Source organism: Dama dama, chromosome 14, assembly GCF_033118175.1.
Source record: "Dama dama isolate Ldn47 chromosome 14, ASM3311817v1, whole genome shotgun sequence".
Taxonomy (NCBI): Eukaryota; Metazoa; Chordata; class Mammalia; order Artiodactyla; family Cervidae; genus Dama; species Dama dama.
In genome coordinates this window covers 8,098,067-8,120,870 of record NC_083694.1, presented here as the reverse complement: position 1 = coordinate 8,120,870, position 22,804 = coordinate 8,098,067, and the positions used below count along the sequence as shown (strand labels likewise).

At 35.4% G+C, this 22,804-nt stretch overlaps 1 protein-coding gene and 1 pseudogene across 1 annotated transcript; one reads left to right on the top strand and one right to left on the bottom strand.

The window, feature by feature from the left end:
- Positions 1-12,394: 12,394 nt before the first annotated feature.
- On the top strand, positions 12,395-17,313 carry LOC133069538 (large ribosomal subunit protein uL24-like; annotated as a pseudogene).
- A 3,155-nt stretch (positions 17,314-20,468) lies between these two features.
- LOC133068994 (choline/ethanolaminephosphotransferase 1) lies at positions 20,469-22,473 on the bottom strand. The gene has a single exon (XM_061160007.1). The coding sequence runs from the start codon at positions 22,376-22,378 to the stop codon at positions 21,128-21,130; it is 1,251 nt and encodes a 416-aa protein (XP_061015990.1). The 5' UTR covers positions 22,379-22,473; the 3' UTR covers positions 20,469-21,127.
- Between the last annotated feature and the right edge of the window lie 331 nt (positions 22,474-22,804).

Genomic DNA, 22,804 nt, shown 5'->3' with positions numbered 1-22,804 from the left:
TACATTGACATAAAAATAGATATGGTGTTTCAAGCAAGTTTATAAGAATAATAATAAATGAGAATTTACTTTCAGTAGAACAAATTATGAAATTTTTTGCAAACTTCTAAGTCAAGCATAGCCAAAATGGGATAGGGAAAATGCATTGGGGATAAGATTTTTTGAAGCTTATTATCTTGTTGGATTATAAACCAGATCCTCTTTAGCTAATTTAGTACTCAAAACACCTTGAGAGTAGATGTTTTTATTTGAATTATAGACTATGTAACAAAGGCATGATAAATTCACGGTTTATTAATATAATGTGATACAGCATTTTATCCCAGATGGCCTGATTTGAAGAGGGAAATTTTACAAAATATAAACATATTTATGAGACAAGCTTCTAATAATTACTTTGCAAAACAAATATTTGTAAGTATTATTTCAGAAGATGTTAATCCTGAAAAGAGGCAGGTAGCTAGCAGTATTGCCATCACTGTATGCAAAATGAAATATATCTTTGACAAATACATGCTTGACATCCAAGCATTTATTGACTTTTTTTGTCTTCTAGCAAAGCTTTAACTTTCTATTATTTTGTTTTCTCAATGTGGTGTATGTATGTACTGTTAGTTCCAAATCCTTGAGCAGATATAAGAGTAGACCAAAATTTCCTTCTGTGTTAGTATTTAATCCAGTAGACCAATGTTTGAATTTTTGTAACAGTATATCACGTGTGAGCATGTCCAACTCTTTGTGACTCCATGGACTGTAGCCCGCCAGGCTCCATTGTTCATGGGTTTTCTCCAGGCAAGAATATTGGAGTGGGAGACAATGTTCTCCTCCAAAGGATCTTCCCAACCCAGGTATCAGACACAGGTCTCCCACATTGCAGGCAGATTCTCTACCATCTGAGCCACTGGGGAAGCCCAAGAATACTGGAGTGGGTATCCTATCCTTTCACCATGGGAACATCCCAAACTAGGGTCTCTTTACCAGCTAAGCCACCCAGGAAGCCCCAACAGTATATCATAGACCATACATGTCAGTCGGTTCAGTGTTTCTGACTAATGCTTACATGAAAGCTTTTATATCTGATCTCATTGTATTAATAAAATATTAACTATATATGGACAAAATCTCTAGAATTGTATTCTAAATTCTGTTGATAACAACCAATAATTGTATGGAGCTATTTGAAAAACTCATTGTGTATCCTCAAATGTTTGTGTGTCTTGGATGTTGTTGGTTTTAAGAAAAGCATCACAGTATCACACTCTGGGTCATGATTTTTGCAACTATGTGTATCAGAATGTATCTCCACCTTGCCTCCTATACTTAATCCATACTCTTGTCAGTGTGTATAGTGAGTATCACAAGACTCAAATGTGCTGAATAAACTTGTGGAGAAGAGAAAAATTAAGAGAGAAATGTAATAAACACACAAAGCAGTTGTTAAGAGCATATTGGTACTAGAGAAAGCACAGTAGATTACTTTTTGGATATATGTGTGTCTGTATGCCTGTTTGCTATTTTAGTTGTATTTTGGGGAAATAGATTAAAGATTTGGTGTCAGTGTTAAAATTACCTAATTTGCAGAAAGTATTCTAATTAGTATTTTTATATATAAATCTGAATTGTCAGGAACAGTTTGCTGGTGTTCAGCAGGAAATACCTGCTATGTTATTTTTAGAATCCCAGTGGGCCAGTATCTTTCTTTTTGGTTTTTACATATTCCTCCCATTTTTTTCAGACTATTTCATTAAAAAAAAAAAAAAAAAAACAACTGTTGTTCTCTAACATCCTGTGAAATCAAATTGGTAAGTGGATAATTTGGCAATTCTATTATTTTCAAAGTGGTAAATGTTTTCATATTTTTGAACCTATACTCTATCAAATTGTAAGTGTTTACCAAAATGATTCATGCATCTCTTCATTTTTATCTATACATGGATAGTAAAAATACTGTTTCACTTTATCATGATAAGGATAACAAGAATTAAAAAGACCTTCTCAAAACTGATATATAAAGATATTAAATTTAATATTTGTAGGGGAATGACCTTCAAAGTCTTGGAGTCTTGTTATGTGTGTATATTTATGTGTGGGATTTAGTATGGTATGGACATTATACTATAATCAGTATTCTAGAAGATGACTTAGATTTTCTTATAAAGCCAAAAATATTAATAGAATGCATTGTCTTGAAATGATTACAATTTAAGTCTTTTCATGGGACTGAAATAGGCTGTAATATACTCAGCTATATTTTTAAAAATTCATTGAAAAAATTATATATGTTGACAAACATCTTCTGTATAATGTTAAGAAATTTTTCTACTACTAGTAGGAAAAATATGCAGAAATGTGTTAAGGAAAATATATATGTTATTTCAAACAAATGCACACACATATAGGTTTGCAGTGCTAAGTGTAACTTCTGGTTTGGAAGTTTGTTGTGTTATATTTTGCTTTTATGAATTTGCATCACATTTGAGGCTCAGTTCTGACTTCACATTTGTGTAATGGATGTTGACTGTTTAAACTATTAGCTTTTTTTTTCTCATAACTCATGATTATGGTACTTGAGAAAAAAAACTAACACAGCCATCTTATTTTTCTTCTGTTAGTATTGTAATTGAAAGAGTTTCACTGTAAATGTATTATCATTTTGAGATAAAGTATTTCATTATTTTTATTAGAGCATTTTAAAAGTTTCTTCTTTTTATATTATCTGCTATAATTCTTAATTCAATTTCTGATGATTTTTTTTATTTTGCATCCTTTGTGATTTTTCTTTGGTTCAAATTTTGTCAAGGTGACAAAAGTCAAAAAAGAAATGAAAAGAATTATTTAAAAATTATTTGGATCAAAATTTTAAAGAAGACGCCAAAGTCCAAAACTTTAATTAAAAAGAAAAGTAATTTAGACTCACCAGGTACCAAATAGAACAAGGCAACATCACATTAAAATTTTATGTAAAGGGAAAGAAATGCATGTGGATGTTTTATATAACTCTACATGAGTTTGACTTGTTAATGAAATAAGGAAAATGAGATAATGTATAGAAGAATGAAATTATGTGAAATATTAAATGGTTAATGTGTTGACATAGCTAAGTATCTTTGGCCACTGTTTTATTCCCTTATTCTGAAAATAGTGTTATGCCTTCTCAATTACTGACTTTTTATAATAGCTCCTTTTGTGAAATACATCAATATTTTAACAGTATTGAAAATCTTGCTCTTGTGTAAGTTCCTAACCAAATGGTGTCATGTAAGATGATACATGATAGACTTTGGAAGCATTCTTATCCCTTCTCTAGTGTCTGCTGCTAATTTCAGGTATTCATTTAAGCTTTCCTTGACTATTTATTATAAAATACTGTAACATAGTAAAGAAAAAATTAGTCAAAGTTATCTTGGATGTAGTCTGTGTAAAAGAAAAGGTAAAGGTTGAAATGTTATTAACATTCAAAGAGTAAGAAAGCCTATCTAGCGGTTTAAGTAGGCAATCTTTCCTCATTACAGTTAATTCATGATTATTAAAAGATACAGATGTAAGATTTTGGTTTACAACTTGAACTCTGTTCAGCCCTTCTCAAAATTTGCTGTGAGACATATTGGAATGTACTCTACTTGTAGAACATAAAACTGACACGATCCGGTCTTCTCCTTGGTTTTGATAAACTCTATAAAACGGTGGTTTAAAGACTTGGACTCTTTTCAAGGTGGTCTTAATTTTAGTTTACTACCCATCATAGAGCATGCCTGGGACTTATTTAACCCTTTTCATTCTTTAACATGAAAATATGTAAGTGTGGTGTAGTAATAAATACCTTAAATGAAATGAAAATATGTACTGTGGTACAGTAGTAAATATCTTAAATGGTGTGGCCCTGAGTTACTTTATGGTCTCTCATTTGGTCAGTGGTATACAAAACTAAGCTTGCAAGTCTGGGCTCTTCTGATTTGATAAAATGACTCATTCTGCATAGTTCAAACTGATCGACCGATAGTAGACTCAACTCTATGGGAAAATCCAAAATCATTGGGAGATGATTAAAGTCTCATATAACCTAAATTCTTATAATGTATCATATGATTTTGAGCTGATTTGGAGGGGGGGGGTAAGTTGACTTTTAAGTTCAAAATACCTGTTTGTATACTAGATTGTTTCCAGGGGCACATTTTTTTTAATTTGCTATATTCATTGATATTTATTGTATTCTAGAAGTTCTGTGAAAGTGTAAATGTACTTGGAGGAAGTCGAGGATATAGAAAATACAGGTATTCTATTTTTTTAATTTATTTATTTTTTTGCCTGTAGTTGGTGCCATGAGTCATAGCATTAATGTAGAAAAAGGGTTTTTTCTTTAATTCACATTAACTTTTAGAAATAATATCTACAAACCAAGAGTTCTAGGTACCAGAGACCCTTAACACCCTAAGATTGCTCCAACCTCTGTTACTGTGATGCCTTGAAACATAGTCTCCAGAAATTAAATGGGTCCCTGGCATCTCTTTCCAATATTTAGCTACCAAAATAACAAACAATATTAGAGATAAAATACATGTAGGTGATGTCAGTATCTATGAGTATGTTTATATAATTTTATATTTTAGGTTAGTGAGAAAACTTGAAGAAAGCTCTTATAAAATATATTGTTCAAGTAATATTACTTGTCAGTTATATTAATGCATAGCAAATACACAAACATGCACACATAAATAAAAATCTAACAATTTAATAGTAGAAGTATAAAATATAAGACACAATAATAAGGTAATAAAAGAAACCTACAAAACAATTTATATAACAAGTAATATTTAAATCAAAATTGAAATCTAAAGCTATGCTCAATTAGAGATGAAGAGACCAAGTTTGTTAAACATTGAACAAAATAATTTTTTAAAGTTAACTAATAATTTGCTTCAAATAAATAAAAGAAATGTAGTTAAATTATAGATGGAAATTAATACACAAAAACAAAGCAAATCAAATCTGTAAAATGGATTAAATAATTCAGGAACCAATAGCTTTAAAAAAGATGAAATGGTTACTGATAAATCTGTACAACAATGAAAAGAGAAAACCAAAGTGTAACTAAAAGGGAATAGCTAAAATGTATGTGTGCAACTGTGGGTATGCATGTGTTTGTATGTATATGCCTAGGTGTGTGATGGTGAGTCAATGAATTTTAAAGTCTTGTAACTAATTATACTCAAGCAGAGCCAAAATTTCATAAAATTAATCCAAAGAAGCACAGATAACTTAATGACTCAATAATCAGAGTAAATAGTCATCAAATCAAAACTTTTTTTTAAAAAAGCATCAAATAATGGTTTCTAAAAGTTAGTAAAATTCAAATTAAGTTTATGGACTCTTCCTTATTTCTATGATAAATAACAATTATAATTTTATAAAGCAGTCACAGCATGCAAAAATATAGGCTACACTAAGTTTCATTTTGGTTTAGTCGCTCAGCCGTGTCCAACACTTTGGGACCCAAAGCCTGCAGCAGGCCAAGCTTCCCTGTCCATCACCAACACTGGGAGCTTGCTCAAACTCATGTTCATTGGGTCAGTGATGTCCCCCAACCATCTCATCCTCTGTCATCCCCTTCTCATCCTGCCTTCAACAGTTCCCAGCATCAGGGTCTTTTCCAAAGAGTCAGTTCTTTGCATCAAAATATTGCCAAAGTATTGGAGCTTCAGCTTCAACATCAGTCCTTCCAATGAATATTCTGGACTGATTTTCTTTAGGCTTGATCTCCTTACAGTCCAAGGAACTCTCAAGAGTCTTCTCCAACACCACAGTTCAAAAGCATCAATTCTTTGGTGCTCAGCTTTCTTTATGGTCCAACTCTAACATCCATACATGACTACTAGAAAAACCATAGCGTTGACTAGATGGACCTGAGTTGGCAACATAATGTCTCTGCTTTTTAACATGCTGTCTAGGTTGGTCATAGTTTTTCTTCTGAGGAGAAAGCCTCTTTTAATTTCATGGCTGCAGTCACCATCTGCAGTGAATTTGGAGCCCAAGAAAATAAAATCTGTCACAGTTTCCAATGTTTCCTCATCTATTTTCCATGATCTGGTCCATGATAGGACCAGATGCCATGATCATCTCCTTTTTTTTTTTTTTTTTTTTTGAATATTGAGTTTTAAACAAGTTTTTTTTTCTCTCCTTTTTCACTTTCATCAAGAGGTTCTTTAGTTCTTCTTTGCTTTCTGCCATAAGAGTGGTGTCATCTGCATATCTGAGGTTATTGATATTTCTCCTAGAAATCTTGATTCCAGTTTGTGCTTCAACCAGCCTGGCATTTCACATGATGTAATCTGCCTATAAGTTAAATGAGCAGGGTGACAATATACATCTTTTACATACTCCTTTCCCAATTTGGAACCAGTCTGTTTTTCCATATCTGGTTCTACTTGTTGCTTCTTGAGCTGCATACAGATTTCTCAGGAGGCAGGTAAGGTGGTCTGGTATTCCCATCTCTTGGCAAATTTTCCTCAGTTTGTTGTGATCCACATAGTCAAAGGCTTTGACACAGTCAATAAAGCAGAAGTAGATGTTTTTCAGGAACTCTATTGCTTTCTCTATGGTTCAGTGGATGTTGGCAATTTGATCTCTGGTTCCTCTGCCTTTCCTAAAACCAGCTTGAACATCTAGAAGTTCATGATTCACATATCGCTGAAGCCTTGCTTGGAGAATTTTGAGCATTACTTTGCTAGCTGTGAGATGAGTGCAATTGTGTGGTAGTTTGAACATTCTTTGGCATTGCCTGTCTTTGGGACTGGAATGAAACCTCACCTTTTCCAGTCTTGTGACCACTGCTGAGTTTTTCAAATTTGCTGGCATATCGAGTGCAGCACTTTAACAGCATCATCTTTTAAGATTTGAAACAGCTCAGCTTGAATTCCATAACCTCCACTAGCTTTGTTCATAGTGATGTTTCCTAAGGCCCACTTGACTTTGCATTCCAGGATGTCTGGCTCTAGTTGAGTGATCACACCATCATGGTTATCTGGGTCATTAAGATCTTTTTTGTATAGTTCCTCTGTGTATTCTTGCCACTTCTTAATATCTTCTGCTTCTGTTAGGTCTATACCATTTCTGTCCTTTATTGTGCCCATCTTTGCATGAAATGTTCCCTTGGTAACTATAATTTTCTTGAAGAGATTTCTAGTCTTTCCCAATCTATTGTTTCCCTCTGTCTTTGCATTGATCACTGCAGAAGGCTTTCTTATCTCTCCTTACTATTCTTTGGAAGTCTTCATTCAGATGGGTATATCTTTCCTTTTCTCCTTTGCCTTTAGATTCTCTTCTTTTCTCAGCTATTTTTAAGTCCTCCTCAGACAATTATTTTGCTTTTTTGCATTGCTTTTTCTTGTGGATTGTCTTGGTCACTGCCTCCTATGCAATGTCATGAACTTCCATCCATCGTTCTTCAGGCACTCTGTCTATCAGATCTAATCTCTTGAATCTGTTTGTCACCTTCACTGTGTGATTGCCAAGGGATTTGATTTAGGTCATACTTGAATGATCTAGTGTTTTTCCCTGCTTTCTTCAATTTAAGTCTGAAATTTGCAGTAAGGAGTTCATGATCTGAGTCAGAGTCAGCCCCTGGTCTTGTTTTTGCTGACAGTATAGAGCTTCTCCATCTTTGACTGCAAAGAATATAATCAATATGATTTTATTATTGACCATCTGGTGATGTCCATGTGTAGAGTTGTCTCTTGTGTTGTGGGAAGAGGGTGCTTGCTGTGACCCATGTGTTCTCTTGGCAAAGCTCTGCTAGCCTTTGACCTGCTTCATTTTGTACTCCAAGGCCAAACATGCCTGTTACACCAGGTATGCTTTGAATTTCTACTTTTGCATTCCAGGCCCTGATGATGAAAAGGACATCTTATTTTTGGTTTAATTATAGAAGGTCTTATAGGTCATCATAGAACCGTTCAACTTCAGCTTCTTTGGCATTCATGGTTTTGCCATAGACTTGGATTACTATGATATTGAATGGTTTGCTTTGGAAATGAACAGAGATCATTCTGTAATTTTTGTGATTGTACCCAAGTTCTGCATTTTGAACTCTTTTGTTGACTATGAGGGCTATTCCATTTCTTCTAAGGGACTCTTGCCCACTGTAATAGATACAATGGTTACCTCAATTAAATTTGCCCAATCTAGTCCCTTTTACTTCACTGATTCCTAAAATGCTGATGTTCACTCTTGTCATCTCTGTTTGACCACTTCCAATATACCTTGATTCATGGACCTAACATTTCAGGTTCCTATGCCGTATTGTTCTTTGCAGCATTAATTTTAAGCAATCTTAATTCTAAGCTGAACAACTCTAAAATAATTAAGCTAAGTCATATTTATGAATATAGATACTGTCTTACAAAATATTAGCAAGAAAATTTCAGATGACCATAAGAGAATTGTGACCTATATTCATGTTTTCTTTTAAATGGAATAAATTTGATGTTAATACTGTTCATAATTCCAATCAGTTAAAGCTATACATTTGGATTGAAACTTTCATGGAAAAAAATGTACACAAAATTTCACTTAATTAAATAAGCCAACCAACCTCTTAAAAATTCTTAATTATATTAATAAGGAATTTATGTATGGCATACATATTAACCATGAAGATATACATATTATCCATATCAGGACTAAGGAAAAATGCATACAAATGCCACAGACTGACTTACTGAAGAGAAATGTATTTTCTCATAATTCTGGAAGCTGGAAATCTAAGATCAAGGTGCTGGAAATATTGATTTCTGACATGACCTCTCCCCTTGGCTTAAAGACACTTTTTACTGTGTTGACGTATAGCCTTTGTTCTGTGTGTGCTCCTGGTGTCTCTCTCCCCCTCTTATATGACACCGATGCTATTATATAAGGGCCCCACCCTTTGACCTCATTTCACTTTAATTACTGCCTTCAAGGCAAGGCATTATGTCCAAATACAATCATAATGGGAGGCAGGGCTTCAGCATATCAATGTTTGTTTTGGGCACACTATCTACAAAATGTTCAGCCACAGGACTTTTACTTGATATGGTTTGCTCATATTTAAAGTACTAAGAAATGTAACAAAAAATCCTCATTTTTATCACTGAAAAAATATTTATATTTTCAGATAATTGATATGGATAAAATATAAAATATTGACTGAAGGGAATTTCCAAAATTCAAAACTCAAAAGTTACAATTCTTGGGTATCTCTTTGTTATTAGATACATATATACTTGTCATATCTTTTTGATAAATTGACATCTTTATCAATGTATGATGTCCTTCTTTGTCCCTTGTAGTATTATTTGACTTAAATTCTATTTCTTATGATACTGGTATAGCCTGTCCAGCTCTCATTTAGTTACTATTTCTATGTAATATTGTTTTTCAACCTTTCACTTTACAGTTAGTGTCTTTAAATAAAACATGGATCCTTTGAATACAGCAAATAGTTAAGCCATGCTTTTTTTTTTACTCCATTTCAATAATCTCTGCCTCATATTGGAGATTTTTACCCTTTACATTTAATCGCTGATATGGAAATACTTCTGCCATTTTGCTATTCATTTTCTATATATGTCATATAATTTGTTGCTTTTCAATTCCTTAATTATTTTCTCCTTTTATGTTTATTTTTGTAGTGTACAATTTTGTTTTTCATTTCCTTTCATATATATAATAAAATTATTTTCTAGTGGCTATGTTAGAGATTACAATTGGCTTCTGTTAGAGATCACAATTAGCTTCTTACATTTATAATAAATTATTTGGTTTAACAATACCCTAGCTTCAGTGGTATATGGAAACTGAACTCTTATACAGATGCATGATTCTTTCTTGATTTTTTTTTGTCATCATGAATTACATATTTATATATTATATACCCAATAACATAAGTTTATATCTATTTTATCCATTGGTCCTTTAAATCATACAAGTACAAGTGGAGATATTTTAAACAAGAAATATAATGATTGTTTTTGGATTTAGTTATGTGATTTTCTCTGCCAATGCTCTTTCTTTCTTTGTATGACTTCAAGTTACTGTAAAGTGTACTTGTATTTATACCCTAAAGGCTCCCTTTTGCATTCTTGTAGTGTAGGTCTACAAACAATTAAACCTTTGAACTTTTGCTTATCTGGAATTTTTTTTTTTTTTTAATTGAAGTGATGTCTGAGGAGGGCTTACAAAGAGTGGAGAAAAGAGAGAGGGTAAAGGCAAAGGAGAAAAGGAAAGATGTGCCCATCTGATTGTAGAGTTTCAAAGAACAGCAAGCAGAGAGAAGAAAGACTTCCTCAGTGATCAATGAAAAGAAATAGAGGGAAACAATAGAATGGGAAAGACTAGAGATCTCTCAAGAAAATTAGAGATACCAAGGAATCATTTCATGCAAAGATGGGCACAATAAAGAATAGAAACAGTATGGACCTAACAGAAGCAGAAAATATTAAGAAGAGATGGCAAGAATACATAGAAGAACTATACAAAAAGATCTTAATGACCCAGATAACCATGATGGAGTGATCACTCACCTACAGCCAGACATCCTGGAGTCTGAAGTCAGGCGGGCCTTAGGAAGTAAGCTAGTGGAGGTGATGGAACTCGAGCTGAGCTATTTCAAGTCCTAAAAGATGATGCTGTGAAAGGGCTGCACTCAGTATGCCAGCATATGTGGAAAACTCAGCAGTGGCCACAGAACTAGAAAAGGTCAGTTTTCATTCCAACCCCAAACTATACACTGAGTACAGGTGAAATGCTGGGCTGGATGTAGCACAAGCTGGAATCAAGATTGCTGGGAGAAATATCAATAACCTCAGATATGCAGATATGACAGCATCCTTATGACAGAAAGTGAAGAAGAACTAAAGAACCTCTTGATGAAAGTGAAATAGGAGAGTGAAAAATCTGGCTTAAAACTCAGCATTCAAAAAACAAAAAGCATGGCATCTGGTCCCATCACTTCATGGCAAATAGATGGAGAAATAGTAACAGACTTTATTTTCTTGGACTCCAAAATCACTGCAGATGGTGACTAAAGCCATGAAATTAAAAGATTCTTGCTCTTTGGAAGAAAAGCTATGACCAACCTAGACAGCCTATTAGAAAGTATAGACATTATTTTGCCAACAAAGGTTCATCTAGTCAAAGCTATGGTTTTTCCAGTAAGCATGTATGGATGTGTGAGGTGAACCTTAACAAAAGCTGAGTACCGAAGAATTGATGCTTTGAACTGTGATGTTGGAGAAGACTCTTGAGAGTCCCTTAGACTGCAAGGAGACCAAACCAGTTAATTCTAAAGGAAATCAGTCCTGAATATTTATTGGAAGAATTGATGCTGAAGGTGAAACTGCAGTACTTTGGCTACCTGATGAGAAGAGCTGACTCTGGAAAAGACCCTGATGCTGGGAAAGAATGAAGGCAGGAGGAGAAGGGGGTGACAGAGGATGAGATGACTGGACGGCATCACCAACTATACGGGCATGAATTTGACCAAGTTCCCGGAATTGGTGTTGCACAGGGAATCCTGGACCACTGCAGTCTATGGAGTCACACAGAGTCAGACAGAATTGAGTGACTGAACTGAACTGATATATATATATATATATATATATATATATATTCTTTTTAGATTATTTTTTATTACAAGTTATTGCAAGATTTTGAGTATAGTTCCACATGCCCTAAACTGATTTAATTTCTTGTTGATTTTTAAATTTTGTTCATCAGATATGGAATTCAATTGGTTATTTTGTTGTTATTGTATTTTTTCTGCAGTTTAGGAATGCCACACCTCTTCGCTCCATCATTTTTGCTAAGAAATTTACACTTAATATTGGCAACAACTTTTTTTTTTAATAAACAGCTTCTCTTCTTTTGATTTCAGGGTGCTCTCTTTTTCTTTAGAGAGTTCAATTATCATGTGTCTCAATGTGCTTACTGTTTTATTCATTTTTCTTGGAGTTCATCACATATCCTCTTGTGTAAAATAATGTCTTCATCACATTTGGGAAGTTTTCAGCTATTGTATCTTCACATACTCTGTCAGTTTCTCCTCTCCCACTGACACTCTTAGTCTGCATATATCAGTAAATTTGATGATGTCTTACAGGCCTTCTATGCTTGTTTTTTTTTTCCTACATATATCTCACCTTTTTAATTTTATTTTATTTTTTTTAAATCTCTATTAGTTTTTCTTTCTGCTCCTATGACTGGATAGCTTCAACTGATCTTTCTTATATATACATTTTTGTGTTCTTTAAATCTCCTGTTGAAACTCTCTAGTGATTTTTATTTATTTTACTTAAAAATATTTCAAAGAGCTGCAACTATTTTTAAGTTTCCCTCTTGATTTGATATTTATTTGATTACTATGCGCCTTCGACTTTTTTCAAGAGGTAAACAAAAAATTCTGATACTTTTTGTTTACTATTACTTTGTTTGTAGAGAGAAAAACCTATGCCACCATTTTGTGCATTTTATACTTTACAGCTCCAGAATTTTGGTTCAGTTCATTTTTTATAGCTTCTGTGTCTTTATTGATATCATATGATTTGTGAGGCATTAATTGTATGATATCCTTTAGCTCTGTGCATCGTTCCGTTTACCTCTGTGACTATAACACAGTAGAGTCTTTGAGTCTGTTTCTAGTAAGTCCAATGTCTAAGCTTCCACAGAGACAATTTTGGTTAAATTTCCCATGTGTGGGGCATACTTTTTTTTTTTTTTAACATGCTTCATTATTTTTTGTTGAAACCTGAAAATTTTAAATAGTATGATTTGTTAATTCTGCATATTAGATTCTTCTGCCACCTTAAAATTGTTTGTTCTTACTTTTTCTGCTTTGTGATTGGTTGGATTTTTAGTGAGTTTTCTAGTCTCTGATTGTAAAGAATGTATTCATTGATATGTGTGGGCTGCAGTCTCTCTTCTTTTATTTTCTGATTTGACAGATGCCTTTGAATGTTTAGAGACAAAATTAAAACCCCATATTCTCTTAGTCTTTGCATATTGGTTCCGTGTTGCAACACTCCCTTAACACTTAGGTGGCCAGTTACAGACCTTGCTTAGTCTTCACTTCCTGTTTGTGCAGAGCCTAAAGATCAGCCTGAGGTAAAAGTTTAGGGTCTTCCCGGGTTCTTTTGTTTGTTTGTTTTTAATATAAACCTTCCCCTGGGCATGCACCTGGCTTCCTATATTCCCCAATACTCATGTGAGAGTTTCAATGCCATAATTCTTCAAAGACCCTTTCTCCACAAATTTTCCTCTCAGGCTTTTGGCAGTCTTTTATTGTCCCTCAGATTGCAATCATTTGGTCTAGGCAGCAGTGGGTTCTTTACTTGCCTTCCATGATTTTTGAGAAATGCCCTCTGTGTAGCTACTTTTCTGCCCTGAGAAAGTTCTCGATCAGGTGAAGCAGAGACAAGTGCTTTCATCAGTCCTACAAGTAAGTGTTAGACTAAAACAGATAAAAATAACTATTTGAGAACAAGATCAGCTTTCCTTCCTCCAGAACAAGGGACCAGAATGCCAAACTGGATTATTGGATGCCATTTCAAGACCATCTTGGAGACAGGAGGGAGGTAGGACAAAGGCAAGTACTATAAAATTCCCCAACTATTTTTACGTTGATTCAATGTTTACTTGACTGCTATAAGCCTTTGTGGCTTCCCTGGTGGCTCAGTGGTAAAGAATCTGCCTGCAATTGGAGAGGTAGGTTTGATCCTTCAATCGGAAAGATCCCCTGGAGAAGGAAATGGCAACCCACTCCAGTATTCTTGCCTGGGAAATCTCATGGACAGAGGAGCCTGGTGGGCTATAGTCCACGGGGTTGCAGAAGAGTCAGATTGAATTAGTGACTAAACAACAAAAATAAACCTTTGACTTTTCTTTTTCATTATTAAGAGCTAAAAAAAAAAAGTAAATCTGACAGTTTTCATTTACTTTGACTGTGTTTGTAGAGGGACAGCCCCTTTGGAACTACCTACTCCACCATATTCACTGACATCAAACAAACTGCTAGCATATTTTTACATTAAAAATAAATCTAATATTATTTTAATGAAACTCTAATACATTCTCTAGTATTTATGTGAGGTGTGTGTGTGTGTGTGTGTGTCTATGTGTGTTATCAGATTTTTTTTTCAGTCTTCATTTTCTAATGTATTCCTAGAGAATTATTTTACTTAGACATATTTCCTGAAGGCAACTATATCATTCAAAGAATAAATAGAAGGTCAGATTATATAATTTTTCTTTATTAATTTTTATTAAAGCATAGTTGATTTACAATGTTGTGTAAGTTTCTGCTGACAGCAAAATGGATCAATTATATATATATATATATATATATATATATATATATATATATACACATATATATATCTCCACTTTTTAAAGATAACTTTTCCCGTATAGGTCATTACAGAGTATTGAACAGAGTTCCCTTCCGATAGAGTAGGTTCTTATTAGTTGTCAATTTTATATATAGTAGTGTGTGCACGTCAATCCCAATCTCCCAATTTATCCCTCCTTCTTCCTTTCCCCCTTGGTAACCATGTTTGCTTTCTACACCTGTGAATCTCTTTCTGTTTTGTAAATAAGTTCATTTGTACCATAGTTTTAGATTCTACATATATGTGATATCATATGACATTTGCTTGTCTCTGTCTGACTTATTTCACTCAGTATGACAATCTCTAGATCCCTCCATGTCACTGCAAATGACACTATTTTGTTCTTTTTTATGGATTAGTAATATGCCATCATATATGACATGTACATCTTTATCCATTCATCTGTCAATGGCATTTTTTGCTGCTTTCATGTTCTGGTTATTGTAAATAGTCCTTCAGTGAACAATTAGGGTACTTTTAAATTGTTTCTGGAACAATATATTTATAATCTCCCATTTTCACTTGAGCATAGGTCTGTTCAACATAGAACTGAATTTTTATAAAGTTTACTTTGCTTCACATTCTATGCCAAAGTCTAGATAATTAAAATAAATAGGTATAAGAAAAAAGGATGAGGAATTCCATAATTTGAAATTCTAAGTCCCAGTTTTATTTTCTTGTTTATCTTTCCAGGCTTATTTTCAAATATACCAATTTATTGCTTGCAATTTTCCTAAGGTAGCCAGACTATTGAGGACAAAATATGAAAAATATAGAATGTAATAATTTGCAATGTCTATTATTATGAAATTCAAATGTAGGGGGGAAACACACAAAGGGATTTATTTCTATATAATATTGTGAGCAATACAGATAGATATATGTACAGGATTCTATGGAACCACAGATCAGTACTTTACATTACCTGATATTTAAAGCAATACTGATTAATAGGGTACTTGAAAGGTGATAACTTGGGTTATTGAAATGTCCTTATAGACAATGGCATGAGAAAAGGCACAGAGATACAAATAAAATTAAGTTTATATAAAAACAAACTATCATTAGAGAGACAATCAAAACTGAACCATTCCTAGTGGTTGTAAAAAGAACCAGAATTGTATAGATTGTAGAGCTTTTCAGGTAGCACAGTGGTAAAGAATCTGCCTGCCAATACAGGAAACACAGGAGACTCAAGTTCGATCCCTGAAAGGGGAAGACTCCCTGGAGTAGGAAATGGCAACCCACTCCAGTATTCTTGCCTGTATAACCCCATGGGCAGAGGTTCCTGGCAGATTACAGTCCCTGCATTTGCGAAGAGTCAGACAAAACTGAGCAACTAAGCATGCATGCTCGTCCTCTAGATAGTTATTATCAGAGGAAAAAGAATACGTCAGAAAGATTCTTTATGTCTTCCTAAATTAACCTTGTTTATCTGTTACTTGAAGTGTAGATTCAGAATGGTAATTATTGGAGAAATGAGAACTGAGACATAAAGGTCATTGTCTGCTTTAATTTTAACATGACATGCTCACTAGAGCTCTGGATAAAGATAACTTCCTCATCAGGATTTACTAGAGAATTACTGCAATTATATGTCTGAGGAGGCAGTTGAGTGGCAGCTTTGGTCAATGACACAAACAGAGTGAGAGCTCATTAGTGTGTGTTATCATATGTGTGATTCTGTCATCCTTTCCATTTGTCTAAGGAAAAAAAATGATTCACTTTTACTTTTGGATTTTTATTTTGAGATCTTTGGTATAATTTCACTTAAATTCCCCCTTTAAATTACTGAGGATAACACAGGAGTAAAATACAATATTGAATGTGTATAAGAGGACAAAAAGACATATAATGAAAAATAAAACATTTTATCAACTAAGTTTCTTATAATAACTCATAATTAAGAATAATACCTTTATCTTATAATTATTTCTGGTGATTTTCATTCAATTTCTTGTGGATACTCTATATTTTGAACCATATATATAAGAATAAAAAAGTACATGACTGGCCAGTGGGTAAGAGTTTGCTGAGAGAAGGCATACAATCTGCAGCCATCAATTCAGGGCATGGTACCTCTTGACCCCAGTGCCCCAGTACTGTTCTGGTAGCCAGGGAGGGGGACCAGGATGGTCTTGGGCTTCCTCCTAACCTTTCTCCTAGCACCACCAGCCAGAAGAAAGAAGGTTTTGACACTTGGAAATATGAGCTGAGCTGAAGGGGAGGGAGACTGTGGTGATGGAGTTTAGTCTGGGCAGAGTAGCTTCTTAAAGAATGGTCTTGGGGTACTTTCTTGGTAAAACTTTCAGGCCTCACTGGCCGTTGGAAGATTTTTTTGAACCCGAGTTCTGTGCGTTTTCCAGGTTTGAGATATAGGGCCCAATTTCATTCATTTTGAAGGGGGTTTAATCTGTTCATCCTCCATTTCATAGATTCAAATGGTCAGAAGAGATAAATCCCTTTGTGACTTCTGACCTAAGCAAGAACTGAAAAACACATTTCAATGCGCCTTCCCACATTCACAGGAAAATTATGTCTTCTCCTCTTTCTAAAGAGCTGAGGCATAAGTACAAGGGTCAATCCTTGCCCATCTAAAAGGGATAAAGAAGTTCAGGAAGTAAAAGTTGTAAAGGGGCACTACAAACGGCAGCAAATTGGCAAAGTAGTCCAGGTTTACGGGAAGAAATATGTCAACTACACTGAAGAAATGCAGCGGGAGAAGGCTAATGGTACAACTGTCCATGTGGGCATTCACCCCAGCAAGGTGATTAACACTAGACTGAAACCAGACAAAGACTGCATAAAGATCCTGGAAGGGAAAGCCAAATCTGGCCAAGTAGGAAAAGAAAAGGGCAAATATAAGAAAGAAACAATTGAGAAGATGCAGGAATAAAGTCACTTGTCAACAGCTTTCATTAAAACTGTTAAAATTATTTAAAAACATATATGACTGTCCTTTTCATTAGAAATAATTAAATTTTAGTTCAGTTCAGTCATTCAGGCATGTCCGGCTATTTGCATCATAATGGATGGCAGCATTCCAGGCTTCCCTGTCCATCACCAACTCCTGGAGCTCTCTCAGACTCATGTCCATTGAGTCGGTGATGGCATCCAACCATTTCATCCTCTGTTGTCCCCTTCTCCAACTGCCTTCAATCTTTCCCAGCATCAGTGTCTTTTCCAATGAGTCAGTTCTTTGAATCAGGTGGCCAAAGCATTGGAGCTTCAGCTTAAGCATCAGTCCTTCCGATGAATATTCAGGACTGAGAAACGAAGAGAAGTGAATGGATGGACTGGTTGGATCCCCTTGCAGTCCAAGGGACTCCCAAGGGTCTTCAACAACACAGTTCAAAAACATCAATTTTTTGGCTTTCTTTATGGTCCAACACTCACATCCATACATGACTATGGTAAAAAACCATAACTTTGATTAGACAGACATTTCTTGGCAAAGTAATGTCTCTGCTTTTTAATAAGGTGTCAAGGCTGGTCATAACTTTTCTTTCAAGGAGCAAGCACCTTTAATATGATGGATGCAGTCACCATTTGCAGTGATTTTGGAGCCCAAAAATAAAAAAATGAAAGTCTCTCACTGTTCCCATTGTTTATCTATCTATTTGCCATGAAGAGATGGGACCAGATGCCATGATTTAGTTTTCTGAATGTTGAGTTTTAAGCCAACTTTTTCACTCTCCTCTTTCACTTTCATCAAGAGGCTCTTTAGTTCTTCTTCACTTTCTGTCATAAGGGTGGTGCCATCTGTATATCTGAGGTTATTGATATTTCTCCTGAAAATCTTGATTGCAGCTTGTACTTCCTCCAGCCCAGTATTTCACATGATGTAATCTGCATATAAGTTAAATAAGCAGGGTGACAATTTACAGCCTCGATATACTCCTTTCCCGATTAGGAACCAGTCTGTTGTTCCATGATCAGTTCTATCTGTTGCTTCTTGAGCTGCATATAGATTTCTCAGGAGGCAGATAAGGCGATCTGATAGTCCCATCTCTTGGAGAATTTTCCACAGTTTGTTGTGATCCACACAGTCAAAGACTTTGGTGTAGTCAATAAAGCAGAAGTAGATGCTTTTCTGGAACTCTCTTGCTTTGTCTATGATCCAGCAGATGTTGGCATTTTGCTATCTGGTTCCTCTGCCTTTTCTAAATACAGCTTGAACATCTGGAAGTGCACAGTTCACAAACTGTTGAAGCCTGGCTTGGAGAATTTTGAACATTACTTTGATAGCATGTGAGATGAGTGCAATTTTGTGGTAGTTTGAACATTCTTTGGGATTTCCTTTCTTCGGATCTGAAATGAAAACTGACCTTTTCCAGCCCTGTGGCTACTTCTGAGTTTTCCAAATTTGCTGGCATATTGAGTGCAGCACTTTCACAGCATCATCTTTTAGGACTTGAAATAGCTCAACTGGAATTCCATCACCTCCACTAGCTTTGTTTGCACTGATGCTTCCTAAGGCCCACTTGACTTTGCATCCCAAGATGTTTGACTCTAGATGAGTGATCACTCCATCATGGTTGTCTGGGTCATTAAGATCTTTTTGTATAGTTCTTCTCTATTTTTGCCACCATTTCTTAATATCTTTTGCTTCTGTTAGTTCCATACTGTTTCTGTCCTTTATTGTGCCCATCTTTGCATGAAATGTTCCCTTGGTATCTCTAATTTTCTTGAAGAGGTCTCTAGTCTTTTCCATTCTTTTGTTTTTCTCTATTTCTTTTCATTGATCACTAAGGAAGGCTTTTTTTTTTTTTTTTAATATCTCCTTGCTATTCTTTGGAACTCTGCTCTCAAATGGGTGTGTCTTTCCTTTTCTCCTTTGCCTTTCACTTCTCTTCATTTCTCAGCTATTTGTAAGGCCTCCTCAGACAGCCATTTTGCCTTTTTACATCCCCCCCACCCCCCACCTTGGAGATGGTCTTGATCACTGGCTCTGGTACAATATCATGAAACTCCATCCATAGTTCTTCAGGCACTCTGTGAGATCTAATCCTTTGAATCTATCACTTCCACTGTATAATCATAAGGGATTTGATGTAGGTCATATCTTAATTGTCTAGTGGTTTTCCCTACTTTCTTCAATTTCAGTCTATATTTTGCAATAAGGAGTTCATGGTCTGAGCCACAGTCAGCCCCTGTTCTTTTTTTTTTTTTTTTTTTTTTTGCTGACTGTATAGAGCTTCTCCACTTTTGGCTGCAAAGAATATAATCAATCTGATTTCAGTATTGACCCTCTGGTGATGTCCATATGCAGAGTCTTCTTTTGTGATATTGGGAGAGAGTGTTTACTATGACCAGCTCATTCTCTTGGCAATACTCTGTTAGTATTTGCCCTGTTTCATTTTGTTCTCCAAGGCCAAATTTGTCTGTTACTCCAGGTATCTCTTGACTTCCTACTTTTGCATTCGAGTCCCCTATAATAAACAAGATATTGTGTGTGTGTGTGTGTGTGTGTGTGTGTGTGTGTGTGTGTTAGTTCTAGAAGGTCTTGTAGGTCTTCATAGAACCATTCAACTTCAGCTCTTTCAGCATTACTGGTTGGAGCATAGACTTGGATTACTGTTATATGAATGGTTTGCCTTGGAAACATTGATCATTCTGTCATTTCTGAGAGTGCATCCATGTACTGCATTTCAGACTCTTTTGCTGACCATGAGGGCTACTCCACTTCTTCTAAGGAATTTTTACACACAGTAGTAGATATAATGGTCATCTGAGTTAAATTCACCCATTCCACTTGATTTTAGTTCACTTAATGTCAATGTTACTCTTGCTATCTCCTGTTTGACCACTTTCAACATACCTTGATTCATGGACCTAACATTTCAGGTTTCTATACAATATTGTTCTTTATAGCATTGGACTTTACTTCCATCACTAGTCACATCCTCAACTGGGTGTTGTTTTTCCTTTGGCTCCATCTCTTCATTTTTTTCTGGAGTTATTTCTCCACTGATCTCTAGTAGCGTATTGGGCACCTACTGACCTAGGGAGTTCATCTTTCAGTATCCTATCTTTTTTTTTTTTTTTTTTTTTTGGCTTTCAGATCATATGTTTATTTAAAAAAATAAAATGGATCAACAAAGTTATCACATTATTATGCATGCTAACAGGATTTCCCAAGCCCATGAGATACCGTATCTTGAGCAATAAAAAAATGACTTCCTCAACAATGTAAAGATAGGAAACTTTTCAATCCAAATTCAAAATCTTTATCAAGTTCCACCTCATAGGCTAGTAGGATATATCTGTGCCACAAGCTGAGCTCCCTAGTAAAGAAAGCTTGAGAAGATACTAAACAAGGATGTCACTAAGAAGATGATGATTTGTTAAAATTATAAAGCAACCAATTTTGGCCTGCAAATATTCTACATTAGAAATCACCACTGGGGATCTGCTCCCCATGATGATTTTACTCTTAATCCAGGATAACTACAAACACATGGTATTTTTTTCTTGCATGCTTTCTTGGGCCAACCCTGCATGACAACAGGTACATTTACAGGATGGAACTTGAAATTCCCATTCTCACACAGGGATAGTTAAGGAGTGTTATCAATAACAAAGAATAAAAGTTATACAACATTGATTATTATAAATTATTCTTGTTCTTAACCACCCCATTCTCCTTAATATGTTTGGATTCTTTCCTGCAGAAAACATGAGCTTCCTATGTAACATCAGTTACATCATTAATGATGATTAGAATGAGCTGTAGAGACCTTGATTCTGAAGACATGTATATGCAGGTGAGATGCAATCTGATTGCAAACACTGACACAGTAGCGAATCAAATCAAAGAAAGAGAAAACCAGGGCTATCCAAAGTACAATATACTCATCAATAAAGCTGTTAAAATACTGGTCCAGAAACAACAGTGCTGGCCCAATGAAGGCTGTGTCATGCAGATGCATCTCACTTTTGGTCATGTGTGCCACCACAAGCTTATTGGTGATTTTGGCAGATACAAAACCAAATGTCAATATATAAAGACAGGGATGCTTTTCGAAAAGCTGAACTGCTGATTTCTTGTAGATCATTGCAGCTAATGTAATTACTGATCCAATATGGAGGAAAGGAGAAAGGACACTTGTTCCTGCTATCGTTGATCCATTTTTTCCAACACCACCTGTGAAGATTACACGGAAGTAATTTGTACAGGAAAATATGGTCCCTGCAACAGTACAAAGCGCAGGAAAAATTTTCATTTGAATATTCAGCACTGGAATCATAGATTGCCAAAAAGGTGGTCCTCCAATCACTGCCAGCAAATGCATGATTATTATGAAGATTTGCACTTCAGTCACATCAATTATTCCAAATCGCAATGTTCCAGAAACGTATGTTTGCCAGTGTGCGCAATAGAACATGAATGTCCCAGCAAAACAACAAAAAAACATCCAATCAGGGTTTGTCCCCAGTTGCACTGTAATACAAGTTCCAAGAACCACAAAAACTGTCGATAGTGAATCACACCCATGATCAAAAAGTTCTCCCAAAGGAGAACTACTATTAGTTCTTCTTGCCTGTTTCCCATCAATAGCATCCAAAGACTGGTAAATGAAAAGGCCGCATGCACAAGCAATATACGCCCACAGAGGTGCCTGCTCTGTAGCTGTAGGGCAGTAGAAGACTAATAAAACAGTTGTACAGATGTTTATTGACAATCCAATGATCGTGATGAGATTTGGAGCGATCCAGGAGGGAACTCTTCCAACGAGCCATTCCCAGTACCCCTGCATCAAAGGCTCAAGCAAGGACCGTCCGGCACTCTGATACCTGTGTTCTTCTAGCCGCTTAAGTTGATGTCTTGACAATGGTGGTGTAGGTAACTGGAACAACTTATTTAATACACACCCGGGAGTAGTCATATGCCCGAAGCCCAAAGGGGACTCCGGGTGAGAATCTCCACATCGTTTCCTTGTTGACCGATGCCCACTCATGGATCTTGGCTTTCTTTTATTTGAGGAGAATACTTTATTTTGTTTTACAGTTTTTGGTGGATGGTCTTTCCCACGGCCCGCAGAAGCACACCGCTAGAATTAAGATCTGCGACTCCAGCCGACTCAGTATCCTATCTTTTTGCCATTTCATACTCTTCATGGGGTTCTCAAGGAAATAATACTGAAGTGCTTTGCCATTCCTTTCTCCAGTGGACCATGTTTTTTCAGAACTCTCCACCATGACCTGTCTGTCTTGGGTCACCCTACAGAGCATGTCTCATAGTTTCATTGAGTTAGACAAGGCTGAGGTCCAGCCTTGTGATCAGTTTGATTAGTTTTCTATGACTGTGGTTTTCATTCTGTCAGAATTAAATTTTAACAACCTCAAAATTTTTTGTTTGAATCAGAGAGCACAAAATGGATAAA

Coding starts and splice junctions, on each gene's coding strand:
- LOC133068994 (XM_061160007.1), bottom strand. CDS start 22,378: ATGAGTGGGCATCGGTCAACAAGGAAACGATGTGGAGATTCTCACCCG.